Source organism: Pantherophis guttatus, chromosome 1 (genome assembly GCF_059756535.1).
Source record: "Pantherophis guttatus breed Tessera chromosome 1, ASM5975653v1, whole genome shotgun sequence".
NCBI classification, from domain to species: domain Eukaryota; kingdom Metazoa; phylum Chordata; class Lepidosauria; order Squamata; family Colubridae; genus Pantherophis; species Pantherophis guttatus.
Window position 1 is genome coordinate 71,317,006 of NC_142063.1, and position 22,190 is coordinate 71,339,195.

The 22,190-nt window shown below is 38.2% G+C and overlaps 1 protein-coding gene across 4 annotated transcripts in view; it reads left to right on the plus strand.

Moving 5' to 3' along the window:
- Nucleotides 1-11,025, plus strand: part of DPF3 (double PHD fingers 3) — a 238,132-nt gene extending 227,107 nt beyond the window's left edge. For all 4 annotated transcript variants that reach the window (XM_034417697.3, XM_034417698.3, XM_034417699.3 and 1 more), the window contains one exon: nt 957-11,025. In XM_034417697.3, coding sequence (XP_034273588.1) covers nt 957-1,027 — 71 coding nt within the window. In that variant the 3' untranslated portion in view covers nt 1,028-11,025. The remainder of the gene's footprint in view (nt 1-956) is intronic.
- The last annotated feature ends 11,165 nt before the right edge of the window (nt 11,026-22,190 follow it).

Genomic DNA, 22,190 nt, shown 5'->3' on the forward strand with positions numbered 1-22,190 from the left:
AGTGTCCGTCCAAATATTGAAATGATCAATATTGAATTATCAATGTTAATATTGAAATACCAGCAGTGAACAAAACAGTAATAAGCTAATGGAAATCCTGTCTCACTGCAGTGTTCAGAAAACACTTCTTTCTCTTCCTCACTAGTAATTATTATTGATTGGAAAGGTTAATTTGATTAGAGGGAAAAAAATCTAATAGTTTATAGGCCTCTTCAGTAGAAGTTAGGGTAATAATTCTCTGAAGCGTGTGATGAGGCTCATAAGCAGACCTTGGGGGAATCAGTTGATTAAATCATGTAATTCTCCTATGAGTCCAATGTCTCCACCCATAGCGAATGGAGGCTGCCTGCCAATTCTATGAAAGATTTTACTCTTTCTAACAGCCTTTTCTGGTTTGAGTGGGTAATTCCAGTGGATCCTTTCCTTGGAGTGATGTGATTATTCATTGAGTGTTCAATGTGGAGGTGCAGTGGTCTATAGTATTCCTTCAATTGTTGTTCTGCTCATGGACAGAATTGTGACTCTTTTTGCATAATCCAAATTGTGTAGTCATATACATTTTAAAAACAAACCTTTTGTACAACCTTGGGAATGAGGTAAGTATTTTTCCTATGACAGCCAGTAACACTTAAACTTGTAAAGACAAGTCCCTTTGTTTAAACCAAAGCAGCAATGAAACTTGAGAAAATTTCTCACAAGACAAGTGAGAAATTCCTCATAAGGCAGGTGAGAACTGAAGTCATGTCCCTCCCTTAGCATGTCCCTTCATTTCATGAATTCTCTTTCGGTAGGCATTTTTGTGTTCTTGGTTGGTTCCATTCTGCTTGCAGAGGAAAGGATGAGGAGAATTCAGTTGATGAAGATTACGAGTCTCCAAGCCCTCGGGCCTTGAGTTTGACACCCGTGATTTAGAATGTCTTTTCAACATCTAAACTTTTCTATATCTTTATTTATAGGAAGCTGGAGTTGTCACTTGTGCCAAGAACTACTCCAAGAGAGAGCATCAGCTTTCTGCTACCAGCCCTAGATGAGAATGAAGGATTGGGCTTATTCTTGAATCTGTAGCACCAGCACACCATGATCGTCCATCACATAGGCTATGTGTAACCATAAACACACTCTTGCCCTCATGAAAGGATGAACACTCAAAGAAGCATCCATAGCACTTGCTTCTCCAGGGTTACATTTCACCAAGAATTGACCTCCTGGGTTCTACTAGAAGGAGCACATCTTTGAGGCAAGGGGGAGGATTCTATGTTCCAAATGGATCATTTTCCCCTGCAGTGCATGATTGCAGGTCTGTTGTAATAGATTCATATGTGTTATGATTATAGCATAAAGGGGAGCTGTTGTAACTGTTGGTATTTAGGCATTTAAATTGTGTGAATTGTGATTCTGGTTTGATTTATCTTCTCTTTCCTTCAGATAAATCAGTATTCGCCATCCCTCAAACAGTCATGTCCCCTAATTCCTAACTAACATGAGCAACAGCTGAAAACAATGGGAGTTAGATTCCCAATATATCCGGAGAACATTAGATTAGTATTAGAGTGCTTGGTGATTGTTTGTGATCTAGAGCTGTAGTGCAGTGGTGGTATTCAGCCGGTTCTATCCGGTTCTCACGAAGTGGTAGTGGTGGCTGTAGGAGACTCCTCCCACCCACCCGGATGTCATCATGTCCCATTTTTGATGCTCTGCGCATGCGCAGAAGGTCCTGCACATGCACGGAGGCGGCGCATACGCTCACATTTGCGAACCGGTAGCTAAGGTAAATGAATACCACCCCTGCTGTAGTGGGATATTAAACCTTACTTATCAGAAAAGTTTCAAAAGGAAAATTTCTGTTTATAAGTAAATATGTCAGATAATAGTATCTGGCTGTTTACAGTTCTATAATAAAACCAAAATAACCATTCATAAGGAAGCGTATACACAATATCTACCTTGAAACTTCTCCATTGCCCTAATAATATAGAGATAAAATGGTGGTATGACTTCATTACTTTAATGTATCCCACAGCTAGTCTAGATTCCCTGACATAGCACATCCAGTCTGTTGCTCTGCCTAGGTAAAGGACACTCCAGTGAAGGAGTGCCAGACTCTCAAGCAAAAATCAAAGCTATCCAAATTCATTTACAATGGCTGTCTTCTCTTTCTTTAAGGATGAAAACTTTAAAGAAAAATTTCTGATGTCATAACTGGGATTAAAGTAGCCAGCAGACAAAAGACTGTCTCTTCACCTTCTCTTTCCCTGCACTACACTCACAGGTACAATCGAGAAGCCTGTTTCGTGCAGGGTCACTCAAGGCTCTTGTCTCTGGCAACAGAAGATTGGCAGCTATGTCGGCCCTCATTTCCATATTTGGGTGACATAGCTGACTTGGGGTCATTAGTTTAATCAAAAACAAATCCAGGTCTGACTTGGATTTCAACTAATCCTCTCTAAATGCAGCAGCTCCCGTTTTATTTTTAGTTTACAGCGCATTCTGATCTCTCCTTTCCTTTCCTTTTTTCCCCAAATAATCCTATTAAAGATATGAATAAAACAATAAAAGATCATGGAGACTAAGGGAAAGAAAGAAAAGAATTACAAGAAAAATAAATGTATAAAGAGAAGAAAAGAACTCCACCCCCTTCATAGCAGGTGTAAATAATTCCCTAAGCTGTTCACTTTCTCTTAGCTAATAACTGTAAACTCTTCATCTCATAACCCTTTTCTTAACAACAAGCAAATCAAATAAGTGACGTCTTCTTCAATCCAGTTAATAGCAAAAATCCATGCAGAGCTCTAAGATTTTAACATTAATTAACACATATAAAACTCAATGTTCCACACCTAATTTATGTCATGAAATGGTCTCAACATTCTATTGCAAACAACATTTACAAAACACCAAATTTAAACATGACCAAAAAAAAAAAATCCCCTTTAGAAACGACAAATTCAAATGCAAAATATTCCAAATAACATATTATATTTTCCTCATTTCCACCCTGTAAGCGCATCCACATTTCAGAAGTATATAATAACCCCAATATCCTAATAGAGACAAAACAACAACAACAACCAATAACTAAAATTAGATAGAGCAAAGGTAAATAATTTCTCCTTATTAAAAAAAAATTCTCCAAACTTCCTTACTTTAACTAAAAAAAAACAACAATTAAATGTAAAACCAATATTATAAAATCATAATTACATAAAATAACTCTTTGGGAAGAAGCTTTTACATAATATCTACTTTAGGCAAATCTAGTACAACATCACTAATTCAGAAAGAATCATCCTGTATAACAATGTAACCTATTTATCTCTGCTAGAATAATTTTTTAATTTTCTTTTATATAAGAAAGTGTTTTTCTGCAATCCATCCAGGTGGTTGTTGATCCTTATACAAATTTCTTTAGTGCCTTAAACAGTCTTATAAATCCAACAAAGGGAAATTATTGCATTATTTCCTGGTATTCTCATTTTTATTTCTTTTTTGATTTTTAGTACCTCATCAGGTATATTTGGTGACAGATTTTTCTTCAAAGTATTCACATTCTCTTTAAGTAAATTTTGTTGGACAAATTGTTCTGTGATATCTTTGATAACACAATGTTCTCTAGAAAGACACAACATAATTTTCATTTCTTGGTGCAGATCCTTACACAGTTCTTCAAATATGTCTCTAAATACCATTATAAATTGCTTGTCTTATACCTCCAAAACTCAAAAACATTCTTTCTTTTCTATTTATATATGTATTGTTTTCAAAAATAGTTTCAAAGTATTAATATTGAAAGCTCCAAACTCTGAATTTTTTGAACTCTTAGAACTTCCTGTAGCCAAAACGTGATCTAAGTTTCTTAATTTTAAATTCTTAAAAATTATGAAATTAAATCTTCATATTTTATATTGAGGATTAACAGCATCCACTCACCTGGTGTTTCCAATCTTGTTATTCTTAAGGTGTCTAATTTCCTTAAATCCATTAATAGACCATTTCTGAAGATCATTAAAAAGGGAAATACGTGAATTTAGTGTCCTCAAAAGGCTCCAATTTGCAGTTGAAGCAAAATGATGAATTCCCCCATCTCCTGGTCCTGCCCAATATTTTGATCAAAGTATATTATCTGCTTCAAGCCTGATGATAATACTTTAAAGGAGAGCATGGGATGCGCTGAACACATGTATCCTGTGTAATCTTATGTTACAGATTGAAACATGTTGAGTTAGATCATGTAATAGTCTTACCTGCCCTGGCAATTTTTCAGGATTCAATACAATTTTTTTCCAGTTCTATATGGAATGCCAAGGATTGAATCTGAGACTGTTACACCACGCAGCAGGCCTTCTAGTACAAAGGGACAGTGACTTTATTGGGCGAATTAAGCCCATACTACTTCTATAAGCAAGGGATGAACAAGGGTTCAGCTGCAGTGCTCTTCAGTTGTTGCAGAGGCTGTTTCCTCCACTCCCAGATTTATTGTTTTGGCTTAACATGAGATTTTAATGTGCAATCTCAAATATTGGTAATTGGCATGCAGCAGATTGCCTTCAATGAATGGGATTTTTGTCCCTTCAGCCATATTTTGTGACTTGTTACACTACTGCAGCACTTAATTACACGCACTCTGATACACACACAATATCATAAAGTGGTAGATTTGGTTTTGGCTTGATGTAATGCGATATACAAAATTATCATGGCTTAGTGTTAAGTGGGAATGTGCCATGTCATAATGGTTTCTTCAACAAATTGTAGTAAGTTTAGAACTAAATTAACTTTCCCTCACTCCTCTCCCCTAGTGCTGCATAAACTATTTGTTTGAGGTTGAAATGTCCCTTGTGATGGAGGTGATTGAGGAAGGGTCTTAGTCCCTCTATGACCATTTTGGTTTTGATTTACTGTGGTTGCATGGTGGATAAAAAGGGAGGGGAAGGGGGATACAGACAGCTGACCCGGTCCATAATGGTTCCAACCCCAAGGCTTTTAAAAAAAGATTGCTAGATGAATGAGAAAATCATTCAACAGTATATGATACACAAATATAGGTTAACAAGGTATTGAGCCAGGCTGAAACTGAAATCATAAAAAAGAATGGCTAGTTAAAGCAGAAAGTATTGATAGCAACTCCAGCCTATAATATACAACATAAAATACATTTTGAAAGTGCAATAATTTCCCCACTTCAAAAATGAAGATACATTCCATCTAACATTAAACACCTCTATATTAGGTTGATTTCAGTTGTAAATGTTCCCAGAGAAAGTGTACATTTTGCAGTTTCATTCTGAGTATGTTTATAAAATGACACAATTATTTCAAAATTATGACTAGTGTTCGATAATAAGACCATGTGTTGTTATACATACTCTGTCTCCGAAAGCTGCTTGAGTCTTTAGTGAAAGCACTGCAAGCAGAATGCATAAATTATTATTATCTATTAAAAGCCCAAGCACAGTTAGCTTGCCAAAATTAGGGTTGTGATACTCCGTATACACTCATGTGTGAGCTCCGTTGATTTTAATAGGACTGCAGTCAATTCAAGCTAGAATATGAAGTGCTTAGACTATGAACAATGTTATTGGCTCTTAGACCAGCATTTCAAAATTACAATGCTACAGTGCATTGCCAATATATCACAATAGTCTTGTGTAAGCTGGTCATACAAGGTCAAAGCCATCTGCAGAACTGAATGTCTCTTCATTTTTTGCATTAGAATTCTAAGTCCTGAGAGAAAGTCTTTCACAAACAAGCATAGATTTTGGGATTAAAATGTTTGCATTTGTTGGATTTAAACTGCTGCTTCTACATACGAAAAAATTCTGCTTCATGAGAATTGGTTCTTAGATGTTAGGAATCTTGAGGCAGGTGCAGTTTTAGATATTTCATGGTAAACATTCAATGCTTTTTCGAGGGAAGCAAATCCTGTAGGTCAATCTAATCAAATTGATGGAGTTGCTTTTTTTTTTTCTTTCTTCTGGGTGAGAGCAGGATTATAAATTGAATTTAAGACCTGCTAAATCTGCTTTATTTAGTGAATTAATTACTAATAATGACCTCAAAGCCAATCATCAAATTATTTTTCAGGACAGACGCCAACCTAAAACTCTGAACGTGCAATAGTGGTGGCACAAAACACACCCACCCAAGTTCTTCCAGACAAACTGATCCTGGATAGAAAATATAAGCATCGTTCAAACACATGTTTAAGATGCTCCTCCTGTAGTTTATCAGTGAAATAACCAAGGTTCAAACTGGTAAAAGTGTTGCTTCTAAGAAAAGTCATCGCAAAATTATGTCCTCATGTGGAAAAAGGAGCAACTGGAGAAAGGATGGCATCCCAGAGAGATGCAAGATGCAATTATGGTGATATTCACAGAATTTATTATTTAGAAAAGGTCTTTGATTTAGTACCTTCGATGTGTGTTGTTTGTGCTAGGGAGAAGGGGAGAGATTGGCAACTGGCAGGGTCATTTTCATCTCAATTTTTCTCTTCCAACAAAAAGAGAAAATGTCAAAATCCCCTTCGGTGAATAAGTAATTTAAACACGCGGTATGAAATCTCGCCTTGCCAGTGATCACAGCAAAGGGACGCAGCGGCCCAGCTTGCTAAAACAAGGACCTGTATAACAAGAGGTTCTTTTTTAATGGATGAAGAAAAAAAAAACAAAAAACAGCCAGATAAAAGACAAGTTATAGAGTGCTCTTTTCTTATTGGATCTTGTAATGGCGATAGAAATGTGGAAAAAATGCCCAGGCAGAGAAATAGAATAGCTCAGCCACAAACTGTGCTGCAAGCTGATTTCTGCAGCATGCTGTTTTCTATTTCCAAGACTAAGCACCTGCGATGGGAGCTTCCTTGGCTCTGACCAGCTCAGCCGTTCAATTTCCCATTCTGTAGTGACTTTCAGTTACAGAATGGATGCGCTTATGGTGCATAAGAAAGAGGCCCTGGAATTAATCCAGCAAGGCAGATAGGTGGTGTGCACGCGTGCATGTACGTGCGCCTGCATGCCCATGTTGTTTCTTTGCATCTCCCAGCTGATTCCAAAGCTTAGGACTTAACAGCTGCAGTTCTCTGGCAGAATTAATTCCTTCCGAGCCTTCCGCTTCCCTCCCGCTTGTTTCATTCAGGCCTTCTTAAGCCGAAGTGTGAAGGTGCCTGGCAACGCAATTTCCTCCATGGATTTGGGCAACTCGCGACCTTTCCTCCCCCTTCCCTTTTCCAGAGGTAGCAGCTCAGACAAAAAGTCAGAATACTTTCTTTCAGAGGAAAAGGCTCGCTTTCCATGCAAACATGCCCGGGGTTTCTCCACAAGCCAGGTCTTGCATTTCAAAATTTGGGTAGCTAATCCAAACCCCCGAAAAAGCAAGTGAGTCTCAGAGGTGTGCCTGATGGAGAAATCAAAGGCTAAACTTTAAGCAATTAGCATTGTTAATGTTTACTTTGAGATAGTACAGCTGTGAAAGTCTCATTAAAATATTCTCCAGGGAGGAGAAAGGGGGAGAAGGCAGAGATTAAGGTACCAACTTTCTTTCCTATTTTTAAAAAAAAATGCCCACCTGATATAATGGCAGATGTATGTGCTTAAATATCTTGAATGGCAAAACATGGAAAATATACATATTTTATCCCCTGGCTGGCAAGTGGCAGTGTGTCAGGAATGACACCTTATGGAATAACAGGTGCCTAATAAACTGGGGGAAAAGTGGATTCTTTAAAATTTGTATTTCGGTAATCAGGATCTCACAGATTCAATACAAAGCTATACAAGCAAAAAGATACATTGTACGTAGGAGATGAAACTTGTCCCTGGGCCTTAGGTAGAAAGTATTTTTTTATTGATCCAGGATAAAATCCTTATCCTGGATCAAAGACCCTATAGCACCTTTTTCATCTCCGCTCACCTGTGTCTTTAAGGTGATGGCACAATAATGAACTACTTTATGCCATAACTGTTGATGCCCGGTGACAGTTCTGTAGTACTTATATTGTGCCCAGCCATCAAGAGAAAAGGGAGCAGGAGACTTCAATGGATATCAACACAGAGAGCATTGCTTTATACAAAGCAGATCATTAGCTTTTCTAGCACAGTAATAGTAATGCAATAGGCATCAGATCTGTCATGTTTGAGACAAAAGTCCTACTCTGGTGGTGCCAGAAATGGAACTGGGAAATTTTTTCATGACAGCCATGGGCTTTATCCCTGAACTACAACATGAAGGACCCACTGTTCTCATTCCAGACAGCTTGTTCAGAAGGACACCATGATCGATGCTGCTGAAAGCATCTCAAGGTTCTGGGAGATGTAGCAAGGCTGTAGACCCCTTATCTTTCTCCTGGCATTTGGGTGATTGATTTGAAATGTTTCCCAGTAACCGTATCCAGGAGAGACTGAGGTAGCATGGCAACCATCTGAAAACCTATTCCAAGAAAAGGTATTGCATGCTCATTAGAAAGAAGTTCATTTTATACTGCACGGAAGTTTGGTAGGCCTGCGTGAGGATTCGCTTTGGTGCAAAATCCCCTTATAATCTCACACAATAGCACTTGAGGGCAATCTAGGGTCTGGAAGTCAGCTTCATCCCAATCCCATACACTGAAGGGAAAAGTAGAAGTGTTACATTCAGATTATTAGGCATGCAAAGCGAACCGATGGTAACACTAGTTAGAACCCACCACTGGTGGGTTTCACTTTTTTTTTTTTTTTTAATTTGATTTATATGCCGCCCTTCTCCGGAGACTCAGGGTGGCTTACAGTGCGTTAAGCAATAGCCTTCATCCTTTTGTATATTTATACAAAGTCAGCTTATTGCCCCCACAAACTGGGTCCTCATTTAACCTACCTTAGAAAGGATGGAAGGCTGAGTCACTTACCTTTGTTACCGGTTCGCTCGCATGCGCACCACTTCTGCACATGCGCAGATCGTATTTTATGATGTCCGGGTGGGTGGCAGAGCCTCCGGCTGCCGCTGCTACCGGTTCTCCCGAACCGGGGCAAACCGGTAGCAACCCACCATTGATGCACTCACTCTCTGTTCATATACTTCCCCTGCCTGGTGCTTTGCTTCAGACATTAGCTGAATAGCTTGACTCTCAGCTTTTGTGTCAAAAGATATCAAAACAGGACAAAATTTCAAGTCTGCAGGGAACAGGCATAGGAATAGTTTTTAGATGATTATTTCCTCTGTGTCCTTCATTTATTAAATTAAGGAATGTGTGTTTCCTCCACTGATTCAATAAAACAAAATCTTTTAATCTAGCTATGCAGATAGTCTTCGATTTACAACCACAATTGACCCCAACATTTCTGTTGCTAAGTGAAACATTTGTTAAATGAATTTTGCAACCTTTATTGCCACATTTGTTAAGCGAATCATGGCAGTTGTTAAGTTAGGAACATGGTTGTTAAGTGACTCTGGCTTCCCCATTGTCTTTGCTTGTCAGGAGGTCGCAAAAAGTGATCACATGACCCTGGGATAATGCAACCATCATGAAGCATCCGAATTTTGTTCCTGAGACCATAGGGATGCTGAAACGGTCTTAAGGGTGAAAAATGGTCATGAGTCACTTTTTTTAGTGCCGTTGTAGCTTTGAACAGTCACTAAATGAACTGTTGTAAGTCGAGGACTACCTGTATATAGACATATAAGCTCACAAGAGTCACTTTTGAAAACCCTTATTGCCTCCAATTACGCCTTCTGTTTCTAGGACTTTTTGTCTTTTAAGCAAAAGGCAAGAAGTAATCAAATAAGCCTTTTTTGACTGCAGCAGATGCATTCGTTTTTCCTTTTGTTCTGACTCATCCTAGGCATGGATGTGGAAGCATAATTCTTTATTGCTTCTGCTCACAACTGTCTTTCAGCTAGGCCAGTAGTTAATGCTGTGATCTCTTCTTCTGACTTAATTTAGGCTTTTTTTTTTTGGAGGGGAGGACCTTTGACTCAGGGTTGGGTTTTTTTTTTTTTTTTTTTGACTCCTGGTGGCTGTCCCTGCAGTTTCCTAGCAAGATTTTTCAGAAGTGGTTTGCCCTTGCCTTCTTCCTAGGGCTGAGATAAAAGTGATGGGCTCAAGATCACCAGCTGGTTAGTGCCTAAGACAGGACTAGAATTTAACAGTTGCCCAGTTTCTAGTCTGATGCCTTAATCACTACACAGAACTGGCTCTCTTATAAATGTTTTAGTATGATTGAATACACTTAGTCCACGCATGAGCCTTAGGAACCAGAACAGAGCCAATGCTAATGTGATGCTGGGACCAGAACAATTGGTTGATCAAGTCAGACAAAACCATTTGTTTTTCGGGCTTTGTATCACTCAACAAGGCATCTACTTAATGCTACATATGGTGCCAGGAGAAAATCATATCTTGGAATCTTGAGGTCAATGATCTTGGTGGCCAAGCAGGAAATGTTATTTGAAACAACAAATACAGTTTGAGTATTGGCTAATTTAGCAAGCTAGTTTTAGCTGAGATGCCAATCAGCAGCTTTGCCCACTTGGTATTCTGATCACTGCTATTAAAATTTCAATATAGTTCAGAATAGTCATGTGTTGGGCTCTTTGCTGTTATGAATCAAGGCCTTTGTCCTTATTTTGGTTTGGATGCAACTTAAGAGATACTAGAGCGTAGGAAGCTTCTCCGTAATTCTTTGTGAATAACTCAGAAGTGTGTATACTTGTGTTCCCCCATCTCCAGACCTGGTAATAATAAACTGTTTTGTCCTGTTTTCTTTGTCAGTTTTGTCTCTGCAGCTCCCTATTTTCACCAGCAACTAAGTTTCCTTTGATTGATGTAGCAGCTATTTCCCATTTTTCTCTAGTGCCTCTTTCCACTCCATATTTGGGATACACTATTTTCCCCCTTTCTGTCTTTTCTATTTTTAAGTCAGTATAGTTATAATAAGTGTGCCAACCTACATACTAGGGTAGGCATGCTAACTAATATATTTTTTTTCTGCAATGTAAGTTATTGCTTTCCATGTGTGTTTGTGTCGCTACAATAAACTTGTGGATCTCTTTGAATTTTAATCCTTGTCTGACTGCATCATTTTCTATTACTTGTGAATGTTTGTGCCGTTTGAATTAACAACCCCTTTGATTCATTAATTTAAGAGAGAGATGAGTTAATCATTGCTCAGATTTTCAGGAATTAAATCTCCTATGGCTACATTGCACTTCTGTGAGGAAATACTTTGGAAATGGTTCCTGATTGCGGAGTGTTTGATGCTCTTTGAGCTTGGTTGTTTGCTTATAGACATTTCATTACCTGACCAGGTAACACCATCAGCACTGATGGTGTTACCTGGTCAGGTAATGAAATAAACAGTTTTTGGTAAGGAAATAGTGGTCTGTGGTGACAAAGAATGTCCTTGTTTGAGGTTTCCAAACTTTCCAAAGCCCTTTGCAAAGGAAGCAGAATTGCGAGTGGTATGTGAACCACACCCATTGGTATGTGAACCACTGAATCATTTCTGAATCACAGATGTGCCACCAATAGTCCTTGGCAGTGGTGGAATCCAAAATTTTTACTACTAGTTCTGTGGGCGTGGCAGGGGAAGGATACTGCCAAATCTCTATTCCCACCCCACCCCACTCCAGGGGAATGATACTTCATTCCCTCCCCACTCCTGGGGCCAGCCAGAGGTGGTATTTGCCGGTTCTCTGAACTAATCAAAATTTCCACTACTGGTTCTCTGAACTGCTCAACATTTCTACTACCGGTTCTCTAGAATCTGTCAGAACCTGCTGGATTTCACCCCTGGTCCTTGGGTTGCTTGTAGGCCATTCTTCTATGATTTGGCTGCAGTCCTTAGCAGTCCTCCTTTCATATTACCTCCAACACTGATAGTATTAATTGCTCCTCCCATATTGCTGAGACACTCTGGATTTCAAAGACTGAAAGCACTAGCTTATTCAGACCCAATTTGCAGAACCTGGTGCATATGTGCTTATTAGGACTACTATATCTTGTTGCAAAATTCTGATCAGTAGATAGCAGCAAACAGCCTGGTAGACCCTCTGGACCTTGAAATGCAGGAAAGGACCTATGAAAGTGCTCTCTGTCCTGGGAATCCTAACATTTGGAGCAAAGCCTGTTTCTGGTTGTGTGAAAACAACAGCTGTGCAGTACTTCAGATTCATACACCAAAAGTATAGCTACATATAACTAGGAAGCAGAAGCTTCATAGGTTTCATTCAGACATCTGTTATGCTTATCTGGGGTAAAACCTTCAGTTAACATTTAACTAATTTACTCTCTGTTCATTGTAATATTTAATATTTTAATGTACCTTTGCTTTTATGTTTGTAAGCCACCCAGAGTCACTTGACAATGAGATTGGTGGTATATAAATTTAATTAATTAATTAAATACAGAATCTTAAAACCTCAATAGGCCTCTTCTGGTCTCACTTATAAGATTTCTAATTAAAACAAAGTCTCTTTGAAAACTGTGAGATGCTTCTTCCTAAATTTGTCTTCCCACCTAGGTTGAATAGCAATTTATGAGATAAACTGAGGAATGGAGTTTCTTTCCAAGCTATCTCCAACATCTTTCCGATTGGGCTGACACAGACTGTGGATAGTTTCAATTATTGCTTTCCATTACACTGCATGCCATCTTGATTCCTTTTGAAAGTGAGCAAGTCCATAAATAATTGAACAAATTAACAAAAAAGCCATCTAGAAGCCAGGAAAGAAGTAACTCTAGTCCTTCAGAGCACCTCTGAGAGAAAGGTAAGATGCTCAGATGCTGTAGCAATCCTTGCTTTTATTCCTAGTTAAATGCTTTCATTATCCTTAATCTGTCATATTTCGTAGGCCAGATTTAAAAAATGAACTCAGATGTCTTCACTAACATGGTTAAACAGTTAATTTCAACAAGACGAATCTTATCAGATTTTGGACGCAGGCTTGCCATTTCAACAACGCACTGCAAAATGCAAATGTATGTTTCTTTCCTCCCCCCCCAACATATTTTAAGTGCATTTGTTATATTTTATTTATTTATTAATCAAATTTCTATACCGCCCTACTCCCGAAGGACTCAGGGTGGTGAACAGCCAAGATAAAATACAGATAATACAAATATTAAAAGTCCCTTAAAATTATTAAATATTTTGGCCAAAACACAGATTAAAACACCCAATTTATAAGATCAAACGAATTAAAAATTTAAAAGAGGAGAGTTAGGCCAGGCCAGCCTGCTGAAATAAAAAAGTTTTGAGAGCACGACGAAACATGCGCAGGTCCGGGATCCTCCGTATCTCCGGGGGGAGCTCATTCCAGATGGTAGGTGCCCCCACAGAGAAGGCTGTCCCCCTGGGGGCCACCAGCCAACACTGTTTGGCTGATGGCACCCTGAGAAGCCCCTCTCTATGGGAGCGTACGGGTCGGTGAGAGGCTATTAGTAGCAGAAGGCGGTCTCGTAAATACCCCGGTCCGATGCCATGCCATGCCATTAACCATTTTACATGTTTAATATTCAAGCCCATCCCTGTTTTAGAGTGGCAGCTGAAAAATGACCTGACCTGATTTGAAATTCATGGTGTTGCCCAACTATCACCACTGACTGAATTGTGAATCTAGGCTCCTGGTAAACGCCGTTTTCTTCAGCAACGTTGAATATGATATTCCTAGATGAATACATACAAAATAGGTTCAGCAACATCAATGTCCAATTTCATCCAAAGATGTGATAATAGTGGAAAAGAGCATAGTATCTGATCATCATGTAAGAGGTGAGTTTGCACAGAAAAAAGGACAATATTGGATAAAATGTTCCACACCTGTGTTTCTTTTAGGACAGTAAACAACAATCCCCAGTCTCTGTTTTGCACCATGCTTTGGCATATAGCAAGAACGAACTTTAACGATATGTACACTTTGCATACAGCAATCTGCTCACTTCTCAGTAAAAGATCATAATATAACCAAAATTTTGGAGTAACATGCTGAAATAGTCACAGTGAAGCAGGGGATACTTGTGGCCATTTGTGGATTGAAATATATATCAAAAGCCTGAAACAAATCATTTTACTAAGAAGTTGAAACAGCTTTAATGATAAAGCCTCAATATCCAGCATAGGTAAATCAACGTATTCTGAGTTTAATCTTGAATCAATATTGGAAAGTGTGAAAAGGAAACAACTATATTCATTTTCCCAGAAATGTGTCAAACAACAAAGCAGCAAGATTGCAATCGCCAAATGACAGGCTGATGTGAAAAACCACGACAAAACTCTGGGTTTTTATGAGGTTGAGATAAGCATGAGCAATGTATGATCCATTTACAGCACAAGTGGGCACTCCCACAAATAGAAATATTCGGTAGTCCATAAATACACCACATATGACTTTCCTGATTTTTTTCCCCATGAAAACATTTAGCTTCTCATCCAAGAAACTTCTTCAACTCTGTACCATTTGAGAGTATTAAATAGTAAGATTCAAATTTTTGACAAATTTTTCAAAAACCTTTGTGGCATCTAATTTAGCAAAACTCGGTTTATCTTGCATCATCATTGGCATTGGCATCCTTCAGTCTCAAGAGACTATGGTATCATGCTCTGGAAAGAGGTCCTAAAACAACATCTAGGGTGACTAAAAAGGCCAATTCGAGAGTGGCAATCCCTTCCACACTGAGAGCAGATACATTCTATCCCCTGCCCAGTCCCCAGATTTCGCTGGTTCCGGGACTGCCTCTTTGCCTCAGCCTGCCGAACAAGTGTCTTTTCGAATTGGAGAAGGCCATGCTGCGTCTTTAGCCTCCAAGCTGAGGGCAAGGTTTCCCAGTTGTTAATATCCATTCCCAGGGCCTTTAGGTCCCTCTTGCAGATATCTTTATATCGCAGCTGTGGTCTCTCTCTGAGGTGCTTTCCCTGCACTAATTCTCCATACAGGAGATCTTTCAGAATTGGACCATCAGCCATTCTCACGACATGCCCCAGCCAGCATAGACGTCGCTGTTTCAATAGTGTATACATGCTAGAAATTCCAGCACGTTCCAAGACTGCGCTATTTGGAACTTTGTCCTGCCAATTGATGCCAAGAATTCGTCGGAGACAGTGCATATGAAAGGTGTTCAACTTTCTCTCCTGCCGTGCGTAAAGGGTCCAAGACTCACTGCAGTACAAGAGTGTGCTCAGGACACAGACTCTATAGACCTGGATCTTTGTATGTTCCGTCAGCTTCTTATTAAGCCATTATCTTGCATAAAGTACAAATAATATTGTATTTGTTGCTACAGTTCAGCACTCCCAAACCACTGCTTTGTTTACTGTTCTCAGATGAATAAATTATTATATTGATTATCCAGTTTGCATCTTCATACCCTTTTTATAATATTATTCTCCAACATTTTGTCCAATTCAGTATTCACAGCTTCTTCCCATAGCATACAGTAAACATCTATGTTTTGGTGGAATAGGCACAATGGATTTACCCACTGAGAACATTTAGTAATTTGTCCAAGCCCTTGAAACAAAACATTATGTTGTTCTACCAGTTGATCCAGTTCACTCTGAGAATGAGGAGCAGCAGTTGCAATATGCTTTAAAGTAGTGTTTTCCAACTTTGGCAACTTTAAGATGCCTGGATTTCAACTCTTAGAATTTCCCAGCAAGCAAGGGAGTTGAAGTCCAGGCATCTTAAGGCTGCTAAGATTGAGAAACACTATAAAGTCTTCTTTCTGAAGAATATGAAGAATAAATGGGGGATTTTTTTTTAATTTGGTCAAGTAGAGGCTTTAGATCTCTTGATAGCATATACAAAATTATCAACAAACTTATTGTCCAAAGCTGTAAAGTAATTAAATCTTAGGAGACTGTGAGGCTGGTCATAGACATGTCCTCCTTTTTTTGCTAACAAATTCAACCCTTGGGTTGCAATTATTTTATGACACCATTGTTGCAAATAAGTTCACCATCTCTAGCTGCTTCTCACAAACAAATCACATTTTTTCTTTTTTCTTCAAAATCCACAAAACAACCAAACATTTCCTCCTCTTCATTTTCTCTTGTCTTAATACTTCTAACAGACTCAGCTATAAAAACCGCTCTAACTTTCTTGTTCCAACTCAAGTGAAATGTCATTTTTTTTCTGTGACAGAAACAGGTAATTATTTGATGCACTGCATCCATAGTGATAATAAGGCATTTCTGACTTGAGACTGACTTGAGTCCTAGAGTACTAGGTCCCCAGACAACTTTTGATTTTATTATACTGGCCTTTTGAACACCTTTTGCTGGTGAATGGAAATGTTTAGAGAGATGGTATTGATGGCTGCCATTAGGTGACTTTCTTCGTGAGCCCTGTCATATAATCTGCCAATGAAAACTTTTTTATTCAATGTCAAATCTTCTTGCCACAGATATTTATCATACACAGTTTGGTGAATGTCTTTTTCTATCACCTGATTTTGAAACATACTGTATCTACTACTAAGTCTCCAATACTTATGTGATTTAGCTAATTTTTGATGTGTATTTACAGATGTTTCTATAGATTCTTTGAACTCTTGTATTCTTTGAGCAAATTGTAATCATTCCATCACAATAGTGTCCACTTCCACCCCCCAGCCTGATGACATCACTTGAGGACCTTCCTTCCATAAATCAAAAATTAGGGGCTGAATCTAATTTCAGGGACAAGAATGTTCCATAAAGAGGATGTCACCCCGAGAAGGAACACCTCCTGGGACCCCCCCAAATGTCAAACTCTAGATGATCTTTTTCTTCCAGATCTAATGGGCCATGCTGATATAACTGCGTGGCGTGAATTATTTATTCAAAACAGTTTTAGATTATGAAAAGTTACCTTCTATTTAGCTTAAGCTGCTTATCCTGAAAGGGAGTCATGTGAGAGAGATAGGTAGTTTTTAAACTAGATAGATAGATAGATAGATAGATAGATAGATAGATAGATAGATAGATGATAGATGATAGATAGATGGATGGTAGATAGATATAGATGATAGATAGATAGATAGATAGATAGATAGATAGATAGATAGATAGAGATGGATGGATGGATGGATGGATGGATGGATGGATGGATGGATAGATGGATGGATGGATGGATGGATGGATAGATGGATAGATGGATAGATGGAGTGGGTGGGTGGGTGGGTGGATGGATGGATGATAGATAGATGTGATAGTCACTTACATGTGTTGTATGCCTGAATAACTATCTAACCCATTGTGAAGATAACCACCAAAAGGTGGGCTTCCAGGAAAGAAATGGCAAACTGAAGATAACCATGGAAAAATAAACAGCCAGTAAGTAGACCAGGTTTTCATAATTCCTCTTAGACAATGAGAGAACTTAAGATCACCCATAAGTGATCCAGACAGTTGGATTTCAAAATGACTAACTACAAGAATGATATGCAAAAAAGTGATACATTGGACATACAAAGGAAACCAGCTGATATCTTAATAACTAAAAGGGATATAAATATAAGTTAAAAGAATGACCTGCATAATCTTCCCATACTGTATATACAAAAGAGGCTTGATAAAACTTTGAAGAAGTTTGAGAGAATGGACAAAGAAAAAAAAAGAAATCAAGTTTTAGGATATTATTTGAAAGAAATAAAGATCAAGTTTGTCAAAGTAAAATGAAGAAATATAAAGTTTGTTCCTTGATCAAGATTAAAATAGATATGTTGTTATCTCTGGTAACTCTTAATGGACTTTGCTGATCAGGACTGAAATGACAATTTTTAAAAATGTTTCTGGAGATTCTCAGTCATCTGGGTCATGGTTGTCCCAAAGGTGTTTTTTCAAGAGGCAACTGGACTTTCTCGTTTTTCTTTGAAGACATTTCACTTCTCATTCTTGGATGAGAAGTGAAACATCTTCAAAGAAAAACGAGAAAGTCCAGTTGCCTCTTGAAAAAGCACCTTTGGGACAAGTTTTTTAAAAAATTGTTTATAGATAAGAGATGGGATCTGGGAAGAAGAGATCATTTGTATATTTTAAGACAATGATAAGTCACCAAAATTGTTATACTTGCAAAGAAAGAGGAAGTCATTAATTTTTTTTACTATATTCTTATTTTTTCTTTCTTTTCTATTGTTTGCCATTTTCTTTTTCTTTTCTATTTTTCTATGTTTACTTTTTCTTCTTTTCTTTTGTATTAGTTTTTTTTATTATCATAGTTGTAATTTTTAATAAAATTACTATTAAAAAAGAACCACCAAAAGAAAAAACAGAAGCATCAGTGTTGCCCACAATTTTAGGCCATCTGGACAATTTTAAATAGGAGCTGTTTTGTGTAATAATTCTGTAACTAATAAAAGTGAATTTTACATATCAACAAGCATATGCAATGTATTACTGTGTATACTTAACTTTGTTTAATGGTGGAATAGTATACTGTAGCAAAAGGAAACTGTGAAATGAAAATCAACTTTTTCAACGGCAAAGTAATATTGAGCAGATTTGTTTGTGAGTAAATATTCTAAAATAAACTTGACCTTGAGAAATGATATTTATTTCTAGTTATTTATATACAATTTATTAAATCTTATCCTGTTGCTTTGAACAACAGAAAACAGGAAAGAAGCTGAATAATAATTTTTTTTCACATTATCAGACTGAAAGTTTGTGAGTAGACAATTTACAATGTCTTTGGTCATTACAAAGGGCCACTAGATAATAATAGGGCCACTATAAGAACTGTGTTATTCTTGTCATTTATCTTATAGTTAATTAGGAAAAATGTCCCTGCCTGTTCTTAATACCATCTATCCTAGTATATCTCAACATTAGCATCTTAAAGATCTATGAACTTCAACTCAAAGAATTCCCAATTTTCAACTATGGCCGTCTGGGAAATTCTGAGAGTTGAAGTCCAGACATCTTAAAATTACTGAGATTAAGAGATACTGATCTATCCAGTGGAAAGACCCCTGCTTGTTCTTCTTTCACTTTCTTAGGAGAGCTGTGACTGTACGATGGTAACTTCTTCCAATCTGGTACCTCCAAATGTGTAGGGTTGTATTTCTCATAATGCCTGATATGGGATAATGAGAATTGTAGTCAACTCTTCTGGAAGGCATCAAATTGATGAAGGTTGTTCTACACCTTATAAAACTCTAGAAGTTCCATAAAACTGTAATGCATTCATCATTTTAGCATCATTGTGGTTAGGAATGGATGCTTATGATACTAACCTAACTTTCTCCAAACTGAACACTTTCAATATATGTTAAATTAGAATTCCCCATTATTGAGATACCCATCTATGTGTAAATTGTCAAAATTAGAGAAGGCTATATTAACCCATATTAATTTAAATATGATTAACAAAATTCTCTGGTTTCTGTAAATTAATCACATTGGGAAGGTTTGCATAGTACACCCAGCCTACAATATTCTTGTTTAGCATGTTGTGTGAACTCTGCCTCAGAATTATCATTCAGAAAGCTAAAAACTCTCAATAAATTTATCTTGGTTTTCTGCCATATGCCCTTCTTTTGTGGGTCTTGTACATTCTCTGGACGTGGCTGAGAAATAATTGCCATCCTACCAACAACCACTTCAATGGAGCTGCTTTAAAATAGGAATACTGTGCCAGAATCAGATCAGGGGTGAAATGCTCCCAGATCGGACCGGATCGCCCGATCCGGTAGCGATCTTGGCCGGTGGTTCGGCGATCCAGTAGTGATGGTGGAGCGAAGCCCCGCCCACCCGCCCAGGTGTCATTACTTCCTGGTTTTAACACAGAAATGTGTTTTTTATCTTCTGTGCATGCGCAGAAGGTCTGCGTGTGCATGTGATGCATGTGCGGGCGAGCAAAGCAAGCACGCGCATGCGATGCGTGTATGCGGCGCATGCACTTCCAAACTGATAAGGAAGGTAAGTAGATTTCACCCTTGAATCAGATACATACAACCCAATAACATGATATATATTCCCCCAATACTAAAGTCTTTGTGCAGCAGACAATTTCACACACATTAAGCACATACAAAATAACTTTAGTATTGCCAGGCAGCAAAGTGAAAGCCTGGTATTCAACTACTTACACTGGAACCCTAAGAAATGTATTTCCATCATGTCTTAAGAGCACCTGGTTGGACAAGGCTATGGTAGCACCCACCACTTAGCTTCTTCTTGACAGCCTCTCCTTTTCCCTGGTTGGACTTCTTGTTGCTATCTCAAAGGTCTCCAAGCCCATAGCACAATTAAAAATAGTAAAGGTTTTGGTGGGGCTCTGATGCTAGAAGAAGTCTTGAAATTCAGAATAGACTGTTGGGTTTCCTCCCTTGGCCCCCTTATTTACCCACACTTTTGCAGATGCCTAAAAATCAGCCAAATCAATAAAACTTCCAGTTTTAAGAAAGGTGACAAGTTTAACCTTATCAGTTACTGCTGACTCAGTCCACTGAGCATGGCTGGCAGCTCTATAATACCTTTCTTCTTATGTAATATTGATTAGTCAACATCAGAGAAGGGTGCTGACTGAGAAGCAAGCTGGCTTCTCAGTTGGAGAGTCCACATTTGATCACATGGCAGCATTTGGTGGAAAAACATTCCAGCTGCCCAGGAGGAACACTTTATGCTGCCATTATTGATTCAAAAGTAGCTTTTGAATCAATCTCTGGGGTGATGCTGTGAAGGATTCTGACCACCTCTTATGGAGGATATTAACATTTACATAATTTACAGAAGGTTAAATATGATGCTGCATGAGGAGCATCGATTTCCTTCACACTTCAAAAGCTCTTTGCTCCAATTCTCATCCTTGAGGGTGTTAAGCAAGGGAGAATTCTTGTCCTATTTATATTTTATACTGACTCCATCATAAAAAAACCTTAAGTGAGTTTCATCCCACAGAGCTAGGAATGACAACCCTGTTTTCATCTGATGATGCAGTAATTAACCTAGAACAGCCTTTAGTGATGTCTTTGAGTCCTTGCAACATTCTGTTGTAGCGATGTACCAACTATTCCAAAACCAAAGTGGACCTTTCATTAACTGTCATGCAAATTGCCTAAGTAGAACATCAGTGGTATGCAGCTAGAACAGTCAATAGTCGAAATCTATGTTCAATCATCCACTGTATGGAGATTATACAAAGGTTATGTCCTTTTCTCAATCAGTACCAAAGGGACTTCAAACGAGATACTGAATTTTGCCAATGTAGCAGTAATAATTATGTTTCATCTGCTGCCAAACTGTTTAGAGCAAAGGTGCTGAGCCTTCTATTGCTTGAAACATGGCTCTGTCTCTATAAAGACCTGAGCAGGCTGAAAGCAAGACAGTCAACCTTTTTAAAGAACCTTCTCCGGGTCCCTTCTGTGTGCCTAATGCATTTCTCTGCTTGGAAGTTGTTTTTGCCTCTATTGATTTTGTGGGAGAAACTGCCATTTAAAGCATTAGGTACACTAATCTTTTGGAGTGGGATTTCTTTCAGACTATCTTTATTGATAGATTTTTACATTCAAGGTTAAAAAAAAGAAGAAGATATAAATAAGGCTTTCAACTTGAATCCAGAAACATGCTTGGCTCTGAAAACACCATTATAAAGGCCCAAGGAAGACAACAGGCAGTCCTCAACTTTCAACAGTTCATTTAGTGGCTGTTGGAAGTAACAATGGCATTGAAAAAAGTGACCATTCGAGACCGTCTTCTGCCACCAATAGCCTCCCACCGACCAGTCCACTCCCACAGAGAGGGTCTCCTCAGGGTGCCATCAGCCAAGTTATGTTGGCTGGCAACACCCAGGGGGAGCCCCAGCCCTGTGGAATGAACTGCCCCCGGAAATACGTAAGATCTCCGACCTCCGGGTGTTTCGTTGAGCATTGAAGACCCTGTTGTTCCGCCAGGCAGGGCTATAAACATAATAATTTTAATTGGGGTATTTTAAATTTTTGGGGTTTTAATCCGGCCAAATTTATTTAATTATTTTAATTTTTAATCATTGTTGTGTCTTGTGTTTTTAAATTGGCTGTACACCACCCTGAGTCCTTCGGGAGAAGGGCAGTATAGAAATAAAATTATTTATTTATTTATTTATTTATTTATTTATTTATTTATTTATTTATTTATTTATTTTTCACATTTATGACCGTTGCAACATCCCCATGGTCACATGATTTACATTCAGATCAGTGGTGAAATCCAATTTTTTTTACTACCGGTTCTGTGGGTGTGGCTTGGTGGGTGTGGCAGGGGAAGGAT